The sequence below is a fragment of the Acanthochromis polyacanthus genome, chromosome 14 (assembly GCF_021347895.1).
Source record: "Acanthochromis polyacanthus isolate Apoly-LR-REF ecotype Palm Island chromosome 14, KAUST_Apoly_ChrSc, whole genome shotgun sequence".
In the NCBI taxonomy this organism is placed as follows: Eukaryota; Metazoa; Chordata; class Actinopteri; family Pomacentridae; genus Acanthochromis; species Acanthochromis polyacanthus.
In genome coordinates, this window is record NC_067126.1 from 36,930,969 (window position 1) to 36,944,790 (window position 13,822).

At 39.8% G+C, this 13,822-nt stretch overlaps 1 protein-coding gene across 1 annotated transcript; it reads right to left on the reverse strand.

Annotated features, from left to right (window-relative positions):
* Positions 1 to 1,384: 1,384 nt before the first annotated feature.
* cdc16 (cell division cycle 16 homolog (S. cerevisiae)) lies at positions 1,385 to 13,289 on the reverse strand. The gene is made up of 18 exons (XM_022203248.2): positions 13,017 to 13,289; positions 12,770 to 12,824; positions 12,395 to 12,492; positions 12,141 to 12,179; positions 11,880 to 12,020; positions 11,241 to 11,400; positions 11,018 to 11,112; positions 9,548 to 9,681; positions 9,091 to 9,170; positions 8,938 to 8,987; positions 8,768 to 8,841; positions 8,548 to 8,673; positions 7,935 to 8,087; positions 5,734 to 5,797; positions 5,568 to 5,629; positions 3,671 to 3,806; positions 3,116 to 3,206; positions 1,385 to 2,210 (listed from the first exon to the last, which is right to left on the reverse strand). Exons 1-18 carry the CDS (start codon positions 13,062 to 13,064, stop codon positions 1,957 to 1,959), a joined length of 1,860 nt encoding a protein of 619 aa, XP_022058940.1. The 5' UTR covers positions 13,065 to 13,289; the 3' UTR covers positions 1,385 to 1,956.
* Between the last annotated feature and the right edge of the window lie 533 nt (positions 13,290 to 13,822).

The window sequence follows — 13,822 nt, forward strand, 5'->3', positions numbered from 1 at the left end:
AGGGCTCCACGATTCATCACAGGAGGACTGGCTCACCGACCGTCCGTGGACATCTCTGCAGGGAACTGGGAAAGAAAGAGAACAAATAAAACCAACTATTTACATGGACGTGGACTTAGGTAACTCTCTGGCACAGGAATCAAGAAATGAGACAGCGGATGGCCTTAAAAGTGGAGGAAAACTTCATCTCAGTTTCTGAACTGACCACGAACCCACCACTCAAGAAGGTCTGCTTGCCGCTGCTGCTGGTCTCCACACACAGCCGAGATCTCTCCGGAGTGGACACGGAGCTCTGGAGGCTGGGGACGAAGGTGGAGCAGGTATCCAGGTCCCTGCAGACCCGGTCATGGCTGTAAATCGCGGCTGACTTAGACGGAGTGCAGCCCATCTCTGCTGGATCTACTCCAGCTGCTCTCCATCAGAGGACCCGGTGGTGAACAGAGAAACAGCGGATCTGGAGTGAACGTCAGATAGAGGATGGAGAGGAGAGACTTCACTCCTCCCCTTGACCTCTGTGTGACATTTGAGAGGAAACTGTGCTTTAAGGCTGTAGTCTGACACTATATGGGAGGGTTTCTCTTGAGGATTGGGACTACTGCTGATCTGCAGAGGATTCAAAACTTTAAAAGATCTTCTGCCATCTAAGATACAGACTTTTATACTCCACAGTGCTGAATGCATGTTGTAGGTAGGACAGCTGTTTAGGATGGCAGCAAACACTGACCAGCTGCAGTGCCTTTTTGGCTGCCTGTAAAGCCGGTCAGGTCTTTCTTTCTCTTGATTCCCAGAGGAATAAAACCAGCATCCGTTCAGAATTCCAGGTAGGAAAATCAGGATATCACGCCTGGAAGATGGGGATACTACTCCAAACACTGTGGGGTTGGAACAGATCAGCTCATCATGATCTGGAGCTTTCCAGATCATGGAAAGGGTATAAGCATGGAATTTTTTTTAAGGATTTACCAATACAGGTTTAAAATTAAAACAATGGAAAAAACATTTTTTCAACATTTTTACCTGTTCTTAGTGATGTCAGATTTAATGTTGCACCTACTCCAAGGATTCCATCACCACTATCACAGCACCCGTATGACTCAAGTATTAAAAATTAAGCTGCAAATCAATCATTTGCTGGTTTACTGTAACTTGTGTTTGTATGTACACAAAAATTCACACCACAACACATTTTATGTCAAATCTAACTCCTCCACCTAATAGCTTTAACAACTCACAAATATCAAACATTCTCAGCCTTTTTCTACAACTTCATTCAGCAGAGGCTTTTATCCAAAGCGACGCCCAACTTTGGCCACAGCAGTGTGTTCTGTGGGTTTTTCTGAATCAACCACTTTATTCCGATTAAAACAAAAAAACAGATATGCTATCTGATTAGGATAAATCCATGGTTTATTGTAGGAATAACCAAAAATGTATTTCACCAAAACTGCGTGTATTTAGCTGGCTCTTTATTAAAGGTGAAAATCCACAGGTTAAGCAACACGGAGGGTCCTGCCACAGGCTGCCAGAAGGGACAGTTTTTCAGTGTGAGGTGTGGGGCTGTGTTTGTTCAGTTCAATCAAGTGTCAGAGGACCACATGTTTCCAGTGTCTTAAGCCAAGGTCAAACGCTTATCCAATGCTAAGCCAAGCACTCCTTCCCTTCACCAAGGCACGTGTCAATTCCCCTTTTAAAGTGCATTCTTGCAAAATCAATATGCTACATGGCAGGTGCTGTATACAATTCGTCCACATTTATGGCAACCACACTCATGTTCACAACTGCATTCTGTTTTGTCACTTATACCAACAGCCATATAATGCACAAGAGGGGGGAATCCACAGTAGACCTTTGGTGGAAAGAAAGTAGACGCTAAATTTTCAGGTTGAATGTTGTCCTTGGGCTTAGATCTGTGTGCCTGTGACAACCCGTTGTTACGACAGTTCCACCTCGGCAGGATCATGTGCTGGTGTCCGACAAAGTGTCCAACATCACGTCGCTCTCATACATATCGCACTCCAGGGTTAACGAGAGCCGAAGAGGCGTCTCCAGCATCATCTTGTCCTGATTAGACAGTGGCGTTTCCAAGGACGTGATGCTCGTGTCTTCCAACCTTGGTGTGGCCAGAAGGTCGCTGGGCTCTGATGTGTTCAGCATCTTCATCAGCGCTGGAGTGTTCAGGTTGCTGCGCACCTTGTCGTTGATGTCTGTGCCTTAGTGGAAACAAATAACACATTACTGTCTGTGAGACAACAGAGCTAGTCTGATCACCATGTTGAAGGGTCAACAACAGATAATAAATCTCTGCCACAAAAAGAATAAACAAAAAACAACTATGGCTGATTTTTCAGTTGTTTTTTTTTTAATTGAGCAAAACACCCATCCATCATCTATACAACACTTAATCCTCATTATGGATGCGGCAGAGGGATGGAGTCTATCCCAGCTGAGTTAGGGTGAAGGCAGGGGATACCTGGACAGGTCACCAGTCTATCACAGGGCTACATATACAGACAAACAATCACACTCACACCTTCGGACAATTTAGAATAATCAATTAACCTCAGCATGTTTTTAGACTGTGGGAGGAAGCCGGAGAACCTGGAGAAAACCCACACATGCACAGGGAGAACATGCAAACTCCATGCAGAAAGACCCAGGGGATCTTCTAGCTGCAAGGCAAAAGTGCTAACCACTACTCCACTGTGCAGCCCTGGGCAAAATATATTTGCAGCTTTTTAACATTTTTTTTAAATATATAAATGATGACCATTTAACAATGTTGTAGAAAATACTAGCATACTTTCTCTAACGGTAAGCACTGCAAGAACCACCCTGAAAGTTCAGGCAGGGATTATACTAGGGTGAAACTACTTCCCTGGAACCTAAACTATGGTAGTTCCCAGTTAGGAGTTAAGTTCAACATGAGGTACTCCTCGTTCCAGGAAAGTTTCCTGTGGTATAAATGTGCCTCTAAACTAAACAAACTATTACGAATAATACAAAAAATAATACAGAGTTCTGTTTTAATGATCTAGTTTTATAAGTCAAAACTATTAAAAGAAACAACTATGGTGTAAAATTGAACTTTTTAAATATTTCAAAATATAAAACAAACCTATATAGGCATCTGTGTCACCAATGTACATCTCAATGCAGTGACCAAGCATCGTCACAGAGAAAGTGTCATCCCTTTTCAGTCCCAGTGCCTGTCAGACAGAAAAAAGAACATTAAGCATTTGATCAATTTAAAAACTGATTTTTTTATTGGTACATAGAAAACCAACCTGATCACAGGTCATTCTACATACTTACACATAATGTAGTCTGGCTAAAACATCAACAAAAATGTACTTGAGACAATAGATTAAACTAAAAGTCTTCTATCACCAGAAAACATCACACTACATTTAGGATAATGTCACAACTTGCATTCTATTATACCGTATATTTTTCTATCTGCTACTAAGTTCTGTCATGTCTAATTTTATGCCTGTCTCGGTTGGACAAATCTGAGGATACTTGACTCGATCCACAATAAAGTGCTCTGATTTCCATGGTTACTCCTGTTCCTGCTCCTACCAGCTCTAAGTGGTGCTTCCTACATTATGTCAATCGAGGGTCAGAACCCCATTAAGCTTGAAGGAAGCGATCAAGTCCTCTTCAGACCTACCGTGTGAAAGTAGTCGATGGCACTTTCAAAGTCTCCCATGAGGCTGTGCACGTATCCGATGGCAGCGTAGGTGGAGGCGTGCTGAGGGATCAACACCAGCGCCTGACGGTGGTACTCCAGAGCCTGGTCATACTTTCTGCACAAACACATCGCAGTACAAAGAGGCATTAACCACGGATTCAGTAAACTGTCACAAGCTAATGTTTGAAGAAATATGGCAAAATATAATGCATTAAGAGTTGTCAAAGTCAGCTTTATTGTCAATTCTTCAATATGTACATGACATACCAAGAATCAAAATTACATTATCCTCTCATCATGCAACAGTAGACATTAAATAAACACTTAAAGCTTCTGAGATAAAAGAAATAGTACAAATTTAGAAATGTAATGTACAAAATAAGATATAAAAAGGCAAAAACTAAGTAAGCTAAGAACTAGAGAGCAAAAAAACAGGTAAACTAAGAACAAGGAAGCAGAACTAGAACCATTAACTAAGGAGATGTAAATAAAATTCAAACTTAAGTAATTCCTCCCGTTTCAGTTTAACTCTCTTTCTCATTTACATTGCGCTAACCTACCTGTTAGCAATAACATCGCTGTACGTAGTTATGCCAACCTAGCATACCATTAGCTAACAGCTTAAGTCAGTAAGTAACTGCAGAAAAAAGTATACAAAATATTTGAGAGTACAGAACGAGCCCTCATAACTAGCGTTCGAATAATCGCCGCCGCCGCCCCCTGGGGGACCAGACCAGGCGTAAACTAACCGTGACGTCACCCGTTGGTTTCAACGCCGAGAAAATGAAGCCCGGATTTTGCTACTTCCTGGTCGCCGTTTTGGATTTTTTGGAGCCAGTGACATAAAAAGCGTCATCAAACAGGCTGGAACGGAGAGCAACTAGGGGCAGGATTGGCTGAGGACTCTCTTATCCCGCCCACATTTTACCGCAGAGGCTTCTGTTGCTGTCTATCAAGTATAGCCACGCCCCCTGGCTCCGCCAACTTTAACGATTTATTTAAAATTCAGTATTGATTTATTTTAAGATCGGCCACCTGATCTATCATTTTGACCATGAAAACTAACGGGGAAAAATCCTGAGCTGTAGAACATCAGTCTATCAAATTTTATTTTCTCCAAAAATGAATTGGGGTCTATGGAGAAAAAGCTTCTTGGAGCCAGATGCTACGTCCACTATACATACAGTTTATGGACCAGACGAACGGATCCGACTATTCGGGCCGTCCCCGCCGCTGCGCGCAACATCTTTGTTGTTGTAAACATTAAGAGGCCAAAAAAGAAGGTATTTTATTCATTATATATTTTTTAAATTAACCAGCTGATTAATCGGTTATCGGAATTCTTTTCAGTGCTGGATACATAGAATAACTGGCTGTTCGCATGAACTTTCAGTGAGGACTGTACTTTTGCAAAATGACAAGCGAGCACATCAACAACAGTTTGTAGCAGGTGAGAGGAAAAAGCAATCACAAAGTACAGGAGCGGGCACTTTCTGTAATTGTACTTAAAGATCCACTCAGGAGAAATTACCCTCCCACACTTCATAGTACTACATGTACCGACTGAAGGACCAGGAACTCCATAATACAGTTTAGAAACACAAGGCACTTCCTTCTAATATAATCACCATGACAAATGAATGCATATGCTAACAGTGCTAGTTTGTCACCATGAATGCTAACAGATGCAACCACTAAACACTAAATCAGTCATTTTTTTCTACTCTGTATTGTTCTCCAATGGCAAACATCACATCATAATTTCCAAAAAATCCTTATACCAAGCTGACTGGACACAGAAAGCTACAACCACATTGTTTTATTACTTTATTTAATCACAGAAATAATAATAAAAGCAAAGTAAAATTCTACTTACTTCAGTTTCCGACACACGTGACCCAAGTTGTTTAACAAAGGCTCCCACTTGTCCACAGTGACCTTATATTGAAAGAAAAATAGCAGAAAATACACATTAGGTCACTCTCATAGAAGCGAACTAGTTTCTAAGACATGCATCACATCAATATTAAATTAACTGCTACCTCATTGCCTATGGCTTTAATCTTTTCCATCGCATCAAGAAACAACCTCTCTGCCGTCTTCCAGCTGAAACAACAGAACAAAAGCATTGCTAGATATTTTATTTAACAAAGCACATTTAACTGTATGGAATCTCAATATGTGACAAATGTTCCAACTCATCTTTACACAACGCATTCTGAATTACTCACATTTGTGTCAAGACACATTTTGCTGGCTTTCTTTAATCTGGATCAGGAACCAGATTACATAAAAAAAAGCCCACACACATTATGCAGATAGTTTTTATTTGATTCAGCACCATTTTTTAGATACTCATCTTTGTGCGGTTCCTCTCATAAAATAACACAAAAGTGAATGGAATTTTGTTTTGGCAGTCACAGCACGAACAAATTACAGTTCCCAAACCTCACTATTAACAGTATTCATAGAAAGTATTCTATCAGACAGAACTATTCTATCGCTGGTATTTGAACCAGTGTGAGTTAAATTGTTAAATCTCCGTGCCAGCTGTTAAAAGTATCTGAGCAAACAGCAGCACACTGGGCTCCAACAACAATACCCAGAATGATCTCAGAAGCTGGCCAGTCAAGCTGCAGTTTACATGTTTGACTCTTTCTCTTTCTGAGTTACGGTGCTAAATAATGGCCTTAGCAGAACAATGTGATGTCAAAGTGAAGTCGAGTTTCACAACTACAATCTTAGCACTTCAATATTTAATCCTATTAGATTTTTGTGTCTGAATTCCAGAGTTATGGTCGAAAACACGTTTGTTTGGTCAAAGAGACTCATCACCAAAATGTGAACAGTTCAGCCCTGAGGTTAAATGAACATTTGTTTCAAATTAAAGTTCTCTGAAGGTGTTCAAAAAGGCTGAAACAATTCCTTGAGTTATTTGAGTATTAAAATTTTTCAAGGCAAAATTCTCTGAATCGAGGCTTTGTTTAATCCACTACATACCAGACCGCAGGTCACTAACTGGGGGACCGTGGACTGGGTCTGGACCCAGACGTCATCCGATTATTAATTGGACAGGATGCTTCTATTTTAACTGGCGCAGCTTTTCTAGTGTTTACGGCATGTAGCGGATCAGAGGCTGAATTACGAAGACTGTTCAACATATCCAGGCTTTCTTTGTGTGAGTCGCCTCGACAAAAATTAAATCCTCAGTCAAAGGTAACACGTATGAAGGTGGTCTTCAACTTTCTTTGTTAACTCAGACTTTCTGCTTCAAACACAAACAGGAGGTTTCACCATCATTTGACTCATTTTCTGCACAGAATGAACCGATCGCGAACAGGTTGGTTTAACGGAAAACAATTAGGAAAATAAAAATTTATGATGATAAAAAGCTGCTGCTGGAAATGACACAAGACAGGAATGGCGGTAGAAAACCGCAAAATGAGTGCAATGTAGTAATTTTATCAATCAATGCAGCTGATTATTGATAACAGACAGCTGCTCAATAAAACAATCAAACTTCCTATATCAACATGATATTATATTGAAAGGCATGTAGGTCTGTCACTGTCTCATAATGAAGGCAAAAAACTTTAATTTGTGGCCAAATCAAAGTGAAATTAAAGCTATTGATTGAACATTCTCTAATAAAATAATTAGTTTTCTATCAGCTGCACTAGCAGCAGTTTAAACAGACCAAACATAAAAACATATTTATAAGAATTCTGCATCATCAATTAAATACATGTGGGGTTCCCATGGCTTTGAGTTTTACTTGAATACTACACTACACCCCACAGCAGATATCTGCCCCGTGTTCCACCAGGACGGTCATTTCTGTTGCACAGCGTGCTCACTTCTGCTTTTGATGCTGTAACGCCAAGCACGGAATCCAATTACTCGATTAATCACCAGAATAATCGATAAAATATTCTATTACTAAAATAATCGATAGCTGTAGTCCTAGTGTTCAAACGATATCACATTCATGACAACGGGATGGACAAACAACCCGAGAAGCTACTGTCACCAGCCAAGTTAAGCAGTAAAATAGCTGCTCCTCACTTTGTCAAACAAGTCATTAGTCACTGTTGATATTTGCTTGCAGAATTATTTTTCAAACCTCCGAGTCTGTCAAAAGCAGCTTTCACAAACACCAACAACACCCACTGGTGCTGCCAGCAACATTTATACTACTACAAGAGGAATAAAGTGTTATTATTGTTCGTGACAGCATACTCACTCTCCATTTTGAAACGCGACCACTGCCACCTCGTGAATGACAAACGGGTCCTCTGGAGCGATGCTAAGAGCCTGGCTGAAGAAGCGTTCTGCCAGCTTGGAGTTGTTGGTCAGACCGTACTCCAGCCCGATGTAGAGCATGGGTAGGTGACACCTGAATCACAGACAGCAGGAGACTAGTTTAGTTTAAAACAATTAAAAAGTAACTGATTTCATGTTTAAATACTGTTATCTCTACCTGCCATTAATATTAATATATTAATAGTGAAAGCCTAAAAACTATTCACAGAAATAGCAACATTTGGTTTGAGTTGAATGCTACATCTGTGTCTACAACTGTTCTTTTCACCCCTTTAAAAGGAAAATAATTCATACTTTTCCTGTCTGCTTTTAATGTCAAACATAGAGCAAAATCAGAATTATGATAACACAATTGGTATGGTATCAATAGTGGGGAAAGTTGCTCCTGTGTCTGTACTGTGTCTTTCACTTCACTGCAGTGCTCAACTGTAACTATTCAGAGGGCAATCGTTAAAGAGATTCCATTTTCTCTGTTGAAGCTCCATTCTGTGGTTTAGACTCGGTCTACGTCTGTTAGTCCTTCATTTATGTACCCTTTCATCAGCTGAGCAGCAGTGAAGTAGGCAGCCATGGCTTGGTCGTGCTCGCTCTCCACTGCAAATGAATGACCGTAGGCAATCCATGCAGGGCCGTACGTCCTCTCCAGGGTGGTGGCTTTGCTATAGAGATGTACAATAACCAATAAATGCTGGTGAGCATAAAAGTAAAATGCCACTACCGTAGTATCAAACAACACATGCTTCTTTTTCATACCTTAGGTATCGCCGAGCATGTTCGTTTTTATGGCCAACCATGAGATAGTAGCACCCTACAGCAAACCAAGACACCTGGAAAAGAGTTTTTATTTAAATATCAAACAACAACAGTTATGTAAAAGAAAGGCAAGACCAAATAATATACGACAAAAATATAAAAACACTCACGGGGTTGTTGGGATACAAGTCTACCAGTTTGTGTGAGAGGTAAAAGAGCTCTGCAGGGAAATAAACCATTAAACATTAGACTGACGGGCAGACAAAGCAGCCAAACTAAACATTTAGCATAAATGAATCAGGGCTATGGATATATTTTTTTACCATTTGATTTTCCAAGCTCTACCAGCGTCCCTATGTGGACTGGTAAACAGTTGGCATGGAAAGGATCTTTAACCATCACCCTGAAATGTAAACAACAACTTATTTCTGGCATCCGCAAACACAGTTTTTGACTTTAAACCCCAACATATGAGCTGTGATTCCTCAGTGACCATTAACACATATAGAGTGTACTTCTAAAAGCATCTAACATCAACTTTTCATTTAATGGCTGATTTTAAATTTATAAATACAAATGACTTATCTACTAATTTATAATATGAAAAATACTGCTGTAAACACATTTTATACACTACTGATCATCATGGCAAAGAAAAACTACTTATAAACCAAATGTATACCTTTAATTTTGGACTTTCTCTGCTCTCTTATTTATTCGACAACCCATTTACCACATACAAATCATTAACACATTAAAATAAAACTTGCTGAAACTTACATTGATGTGAGTTTATAGCACATCTTGAAATCACAGTTATAATAATGCCTCTCAGCAAGAGACACCACGACATCCAAGTTGTCCTGAAGACCATTGACCATCTCCGGCACCACCAAATCACTGGGCTTGTTATACTGCAGAGCGAGGAAGAAGGACAGCATGTGTGTGTTTATAAATGTCAAAGGCAAGAACAATGGTTAATGTGAGTCTGTGGGGAAAACAGATAAACAAAAGGTCTTGAAAAGAAGCAGAGAAAAGAGGCCCATGAAAAGGTGTTGGGATAAAAACAGACCACAATATCCATAACGTGAATTTGCATTTCAATAATATGAATGCAAACGAAGGACAGCACAATGGTGTTGTTAGCTCTCTGAGCTCAAACACGTCATTTTAATATGCTTTCAACAACAATAGGAAACCAATGTGCCTACAGTACAGACAAGCAACCTATATGAGACTTTGCATCAGTGACATCGACTCACTGTTGGATTTGGTCCTTTTATTAAATTTATTTACAAAAGGAAAATACAGAATTACAACAGTCTTGTAGTTTCAAAGTCCCACATTGTGCTCCTCTACTTATGTGTTTCCAAAACATGTCATTCGATTTTTCAGCTCAAAATACTACAAAGATGACTCCTTTCACTATGAATGTAAAACCTGGCCCCTTCCTAAAGAAAACTCTTTCAATGAGAAACCAAAGAAAAACAGCTGACCGCAATGCAGCTGAAACTGGGACGAGGGAGTGACCCAGAATGAGAGAGTGGATTTTCTGATAACTCTCTCTGAGCAATTATTTGAAATGGAAATAATCACCAAAATGAAAGCACAGCTTGGAAATGGCTATAAAGTGACTGGAGGTTGACAGTGTGGTCCTAATGGGCTGCGTTTCAGTCACTATTTCATATTTGTCCTGTCGTCTGACAACAGAAACAGACAATTATGTGAAGAAGAACAGCTGTACTGGGAATTTGGCTGTATTAAAATGCAGTTTATGCGAGCAAAGGGAACAAGGCTGGTGCAAACAGACGTAAACACCGGCTGAGGTTTGGCTGCACCGAAACACAGCAGGCAACATGAAAACACAGAAACACACAGTTCTTGGTGCTCTTCAACTTTTCACTGTTTCTGAACGTCCCTCAGTATTACAGTTTCTACTGAGCTCTGACTGATTAAAGCTTTTTCCAGCATTAGCCACGTTAGCTGCTCCAGATGCTAACACTAAAGATTTACCTATTGTTGTGGTGCCACCAAAATAAAAGTCATCAGATGGGGGTGGCTAGTTGTGAGAGGGTTTAACGAAGGGTAACGGTAAACAATTTCATATCTGCAGTTTTTAGTTTGCATCTCCAAGTTTATAACCACAAAACACATTACAATGAATTTTCACCACATAGGACCTTTAAATAATGAGAGACATGTTATTTTTCTCATAAACCTTAAAATGTAACAAACTAAATGCAGCCCTACCTTCTTTAATTTATTCTCAAAAAGGAAGTGTAACAGCTCCTCTTCTTCCTCGGTGCACTGTTGACTCAGGGGAAGCGAATCAAGGAAATCTTTCTCTATTGAAGGACAAATAACAGGTTTAAGGCACATATACACTCATTTTATAAGTTACCAAAAATAAACGGCACATATCTGCACGAAAAGAAAAAGATCGGCGTGCATCATCCTCACAGATCAGCCTCACCTTCCTGTGCAGTCAGCATATGGTGGGACGTTAAAAGGTCAAAGGCTTCAAAGCAGTACACATCCAGTTTCAAGGCCTCTTTGTAGCTGGAGGTGGCCAGTGGCCTGTTGTCCATGGCATCATAGATCTTGCCACGCAGGAGGCAGATGGAGCTGCTGATCTGAAAAATTTCAGAGGAAAGGAGAACAGAAAGAAAAGTAAATGATAATACTCCATCCACAACATTAACAAGAGTGGAGAGCAATTTCAAAGAACTCTTACAACCTGACAGGAATAACACTTTATACCAAAGGCGTTTGATTGCATGCCTCGAGTCACATCTACTGTACTCAGCTGATATTAAAATGATTTTTATTTTATATCTAAATCTATTCTAAGACAAGAGGAATTTTGAACAGATAATGTCCATAGCACAAAGGTCAATATGTGCACGAATACAAAATTAATTGGCACAGTATATTTGCAGTGACAGGCTTATATAATAGTAATTGTTAAAACAAAATGATAGTGTTGATGTGGATGGTTTGGAGCAGACCACACAGTCTCTCCAAAGCAGCATTGAAGAAATATGCTGATTTAGAAGGCAGCTTCACTCAGTGCTAACGGGATCACTATATTTCAATGCCAGCCAATACTTACAGAGGCAGGGGACATATCCCAGTCCTTGGCTGACTCTGGAGTCCCATTGTCCTCCTTTCCACTCCTGTCCAGCAGCTTCTTATTAGCCGGCTCCTCCGCATCCAGGATATCCAAAGCCTGTTGGAACTCTTTGGCAGCATACTATTAAAAAGCACAAACAAATAAGTCTAAGGAATAAACAATATTTGGCAGGCTTCTCAAGAAGAAGCACAAAGAAGAGAGTTTAGAACTGATGTAATGACGTATTTTGCATGTACTTACATGGCACCTAGCAGCAAGATACTGACAAGCTCCATACAACTGTGGGAGAAAAGACAAGTGTTGTTTTAGACACGGGCTGACATAAAGATGACTGTGATGCTGGCTTTTCTTGTTATTGGTTTCATTTTGATTTAAAATCTACATTTGCAAGAAGACAGGCACATATTTCCCATATCGATTTGTATTATAAAGTCAAACTATATTTCTCTCTTCCTAGCACATTGTCTAGCACGTACAGTCAGTTCACAACCTACCTTGTCAAGTTTCCGTGAACGGAGGGCATGGGAGGCTCTGTGGTACTGTGAGGTTAGATAAAGGCACTGAGCTAGCCAGTAGATATCCTGGGGATCCTCTGTATGCAAAGCAAAAAGACAGAACAATCAGTTGATAACGTTTTAAAAGAATCTCAGACACAGCACTTTGGTCGTTGGGATGCTACTGTGATAATCCGCTATGACTCCTGGTAAAAGTTTCCTTTCAGCTGTGATGGGTCATCGTAATGGTAAAACAGGCACAAAGCACGAAAACTCCCCAAAAAACACATCAAATCTACTAACAACAGACGAAAATGACATATTGAGCAACGTTAAACTAACTAGCCATAAACAGTACTATGGTTATTTACTCACCATGAGAAAGAGATGCTATCTTGTCGGCCCAAAACAGAGCACTTTGATACTGTTGCTGTGAACAAACACACAATAACAATGTAAAACCCACTAAAACGCACAGCTTGAATTGTGTCTTGTTAGCTGCCTGGCGGTTAGTTAGCTAGACAGGCAAACTGAAAAGGTGTGTTACCACTGAAGCTATGTGTGCGGACAAGCTAGCATTAGCTAGCAGCACTGAAACTAATAAATGTGTCGTTGTTCTTACCTGGTCGATGTACTGCCGCACCCGCTTTCTAAGTCTGTCGAGATTCATTTTGATATTTAAAAAAACGGATGCGCTGACTATCAAAAGTATGTCATTCTTAGAGACAGAGAAAGCTGTGCTCTGAACAGTACGTGCTACCTGCTAGCTGCGTAAAATCAAATCCGCGGCTTCTTTCTGCAACGAGTGTTCCGCTAAATTGCGCCGTAAAGAAACTCCACCGGGCGAGAAGGTTCCGCATAAACTCGTCTTTTTGTGTAATACCACTACTACTTTTACTACTACTACTACTACTACTACTATTACTACTATTATTACTACTACTACTACTAATAATAACAACAACAACAACAACAATAATAATAACTATGTTATTATTTTTATCATAGTATTATCATTGTTCAAATGCAATACATCTGTTTACTTTCACTTCATTTCTTTTTCTGTTAATCTTTCCTGTGATTAGAATTGGTGTATAGTTTACAGCATACAGTTTACATCTTGTACTTGTGCTATCTTATTTTATTTTTGTTCTTTTCTTTTTTTCTAGTAACTTTACACACTTGGGACACTTCACACATTTAAGACACTTAACACACTGAGACGCGTCACACAAACACTTTCAGCAATTACCACTTTGTATTTTGTATTTTGTATGTTGTACTTTGGATTCTTTGTTATCTCTAAGTTATTACTAACCTGTGTGTAATTGTGTATAGTTCCCTAACCTTTGTTTATTGTTTATTGCACTCTGGCAAACATAATTTCCTCCGGTATGAATAAAGTAGATCTGATCTGATCTGAACTGA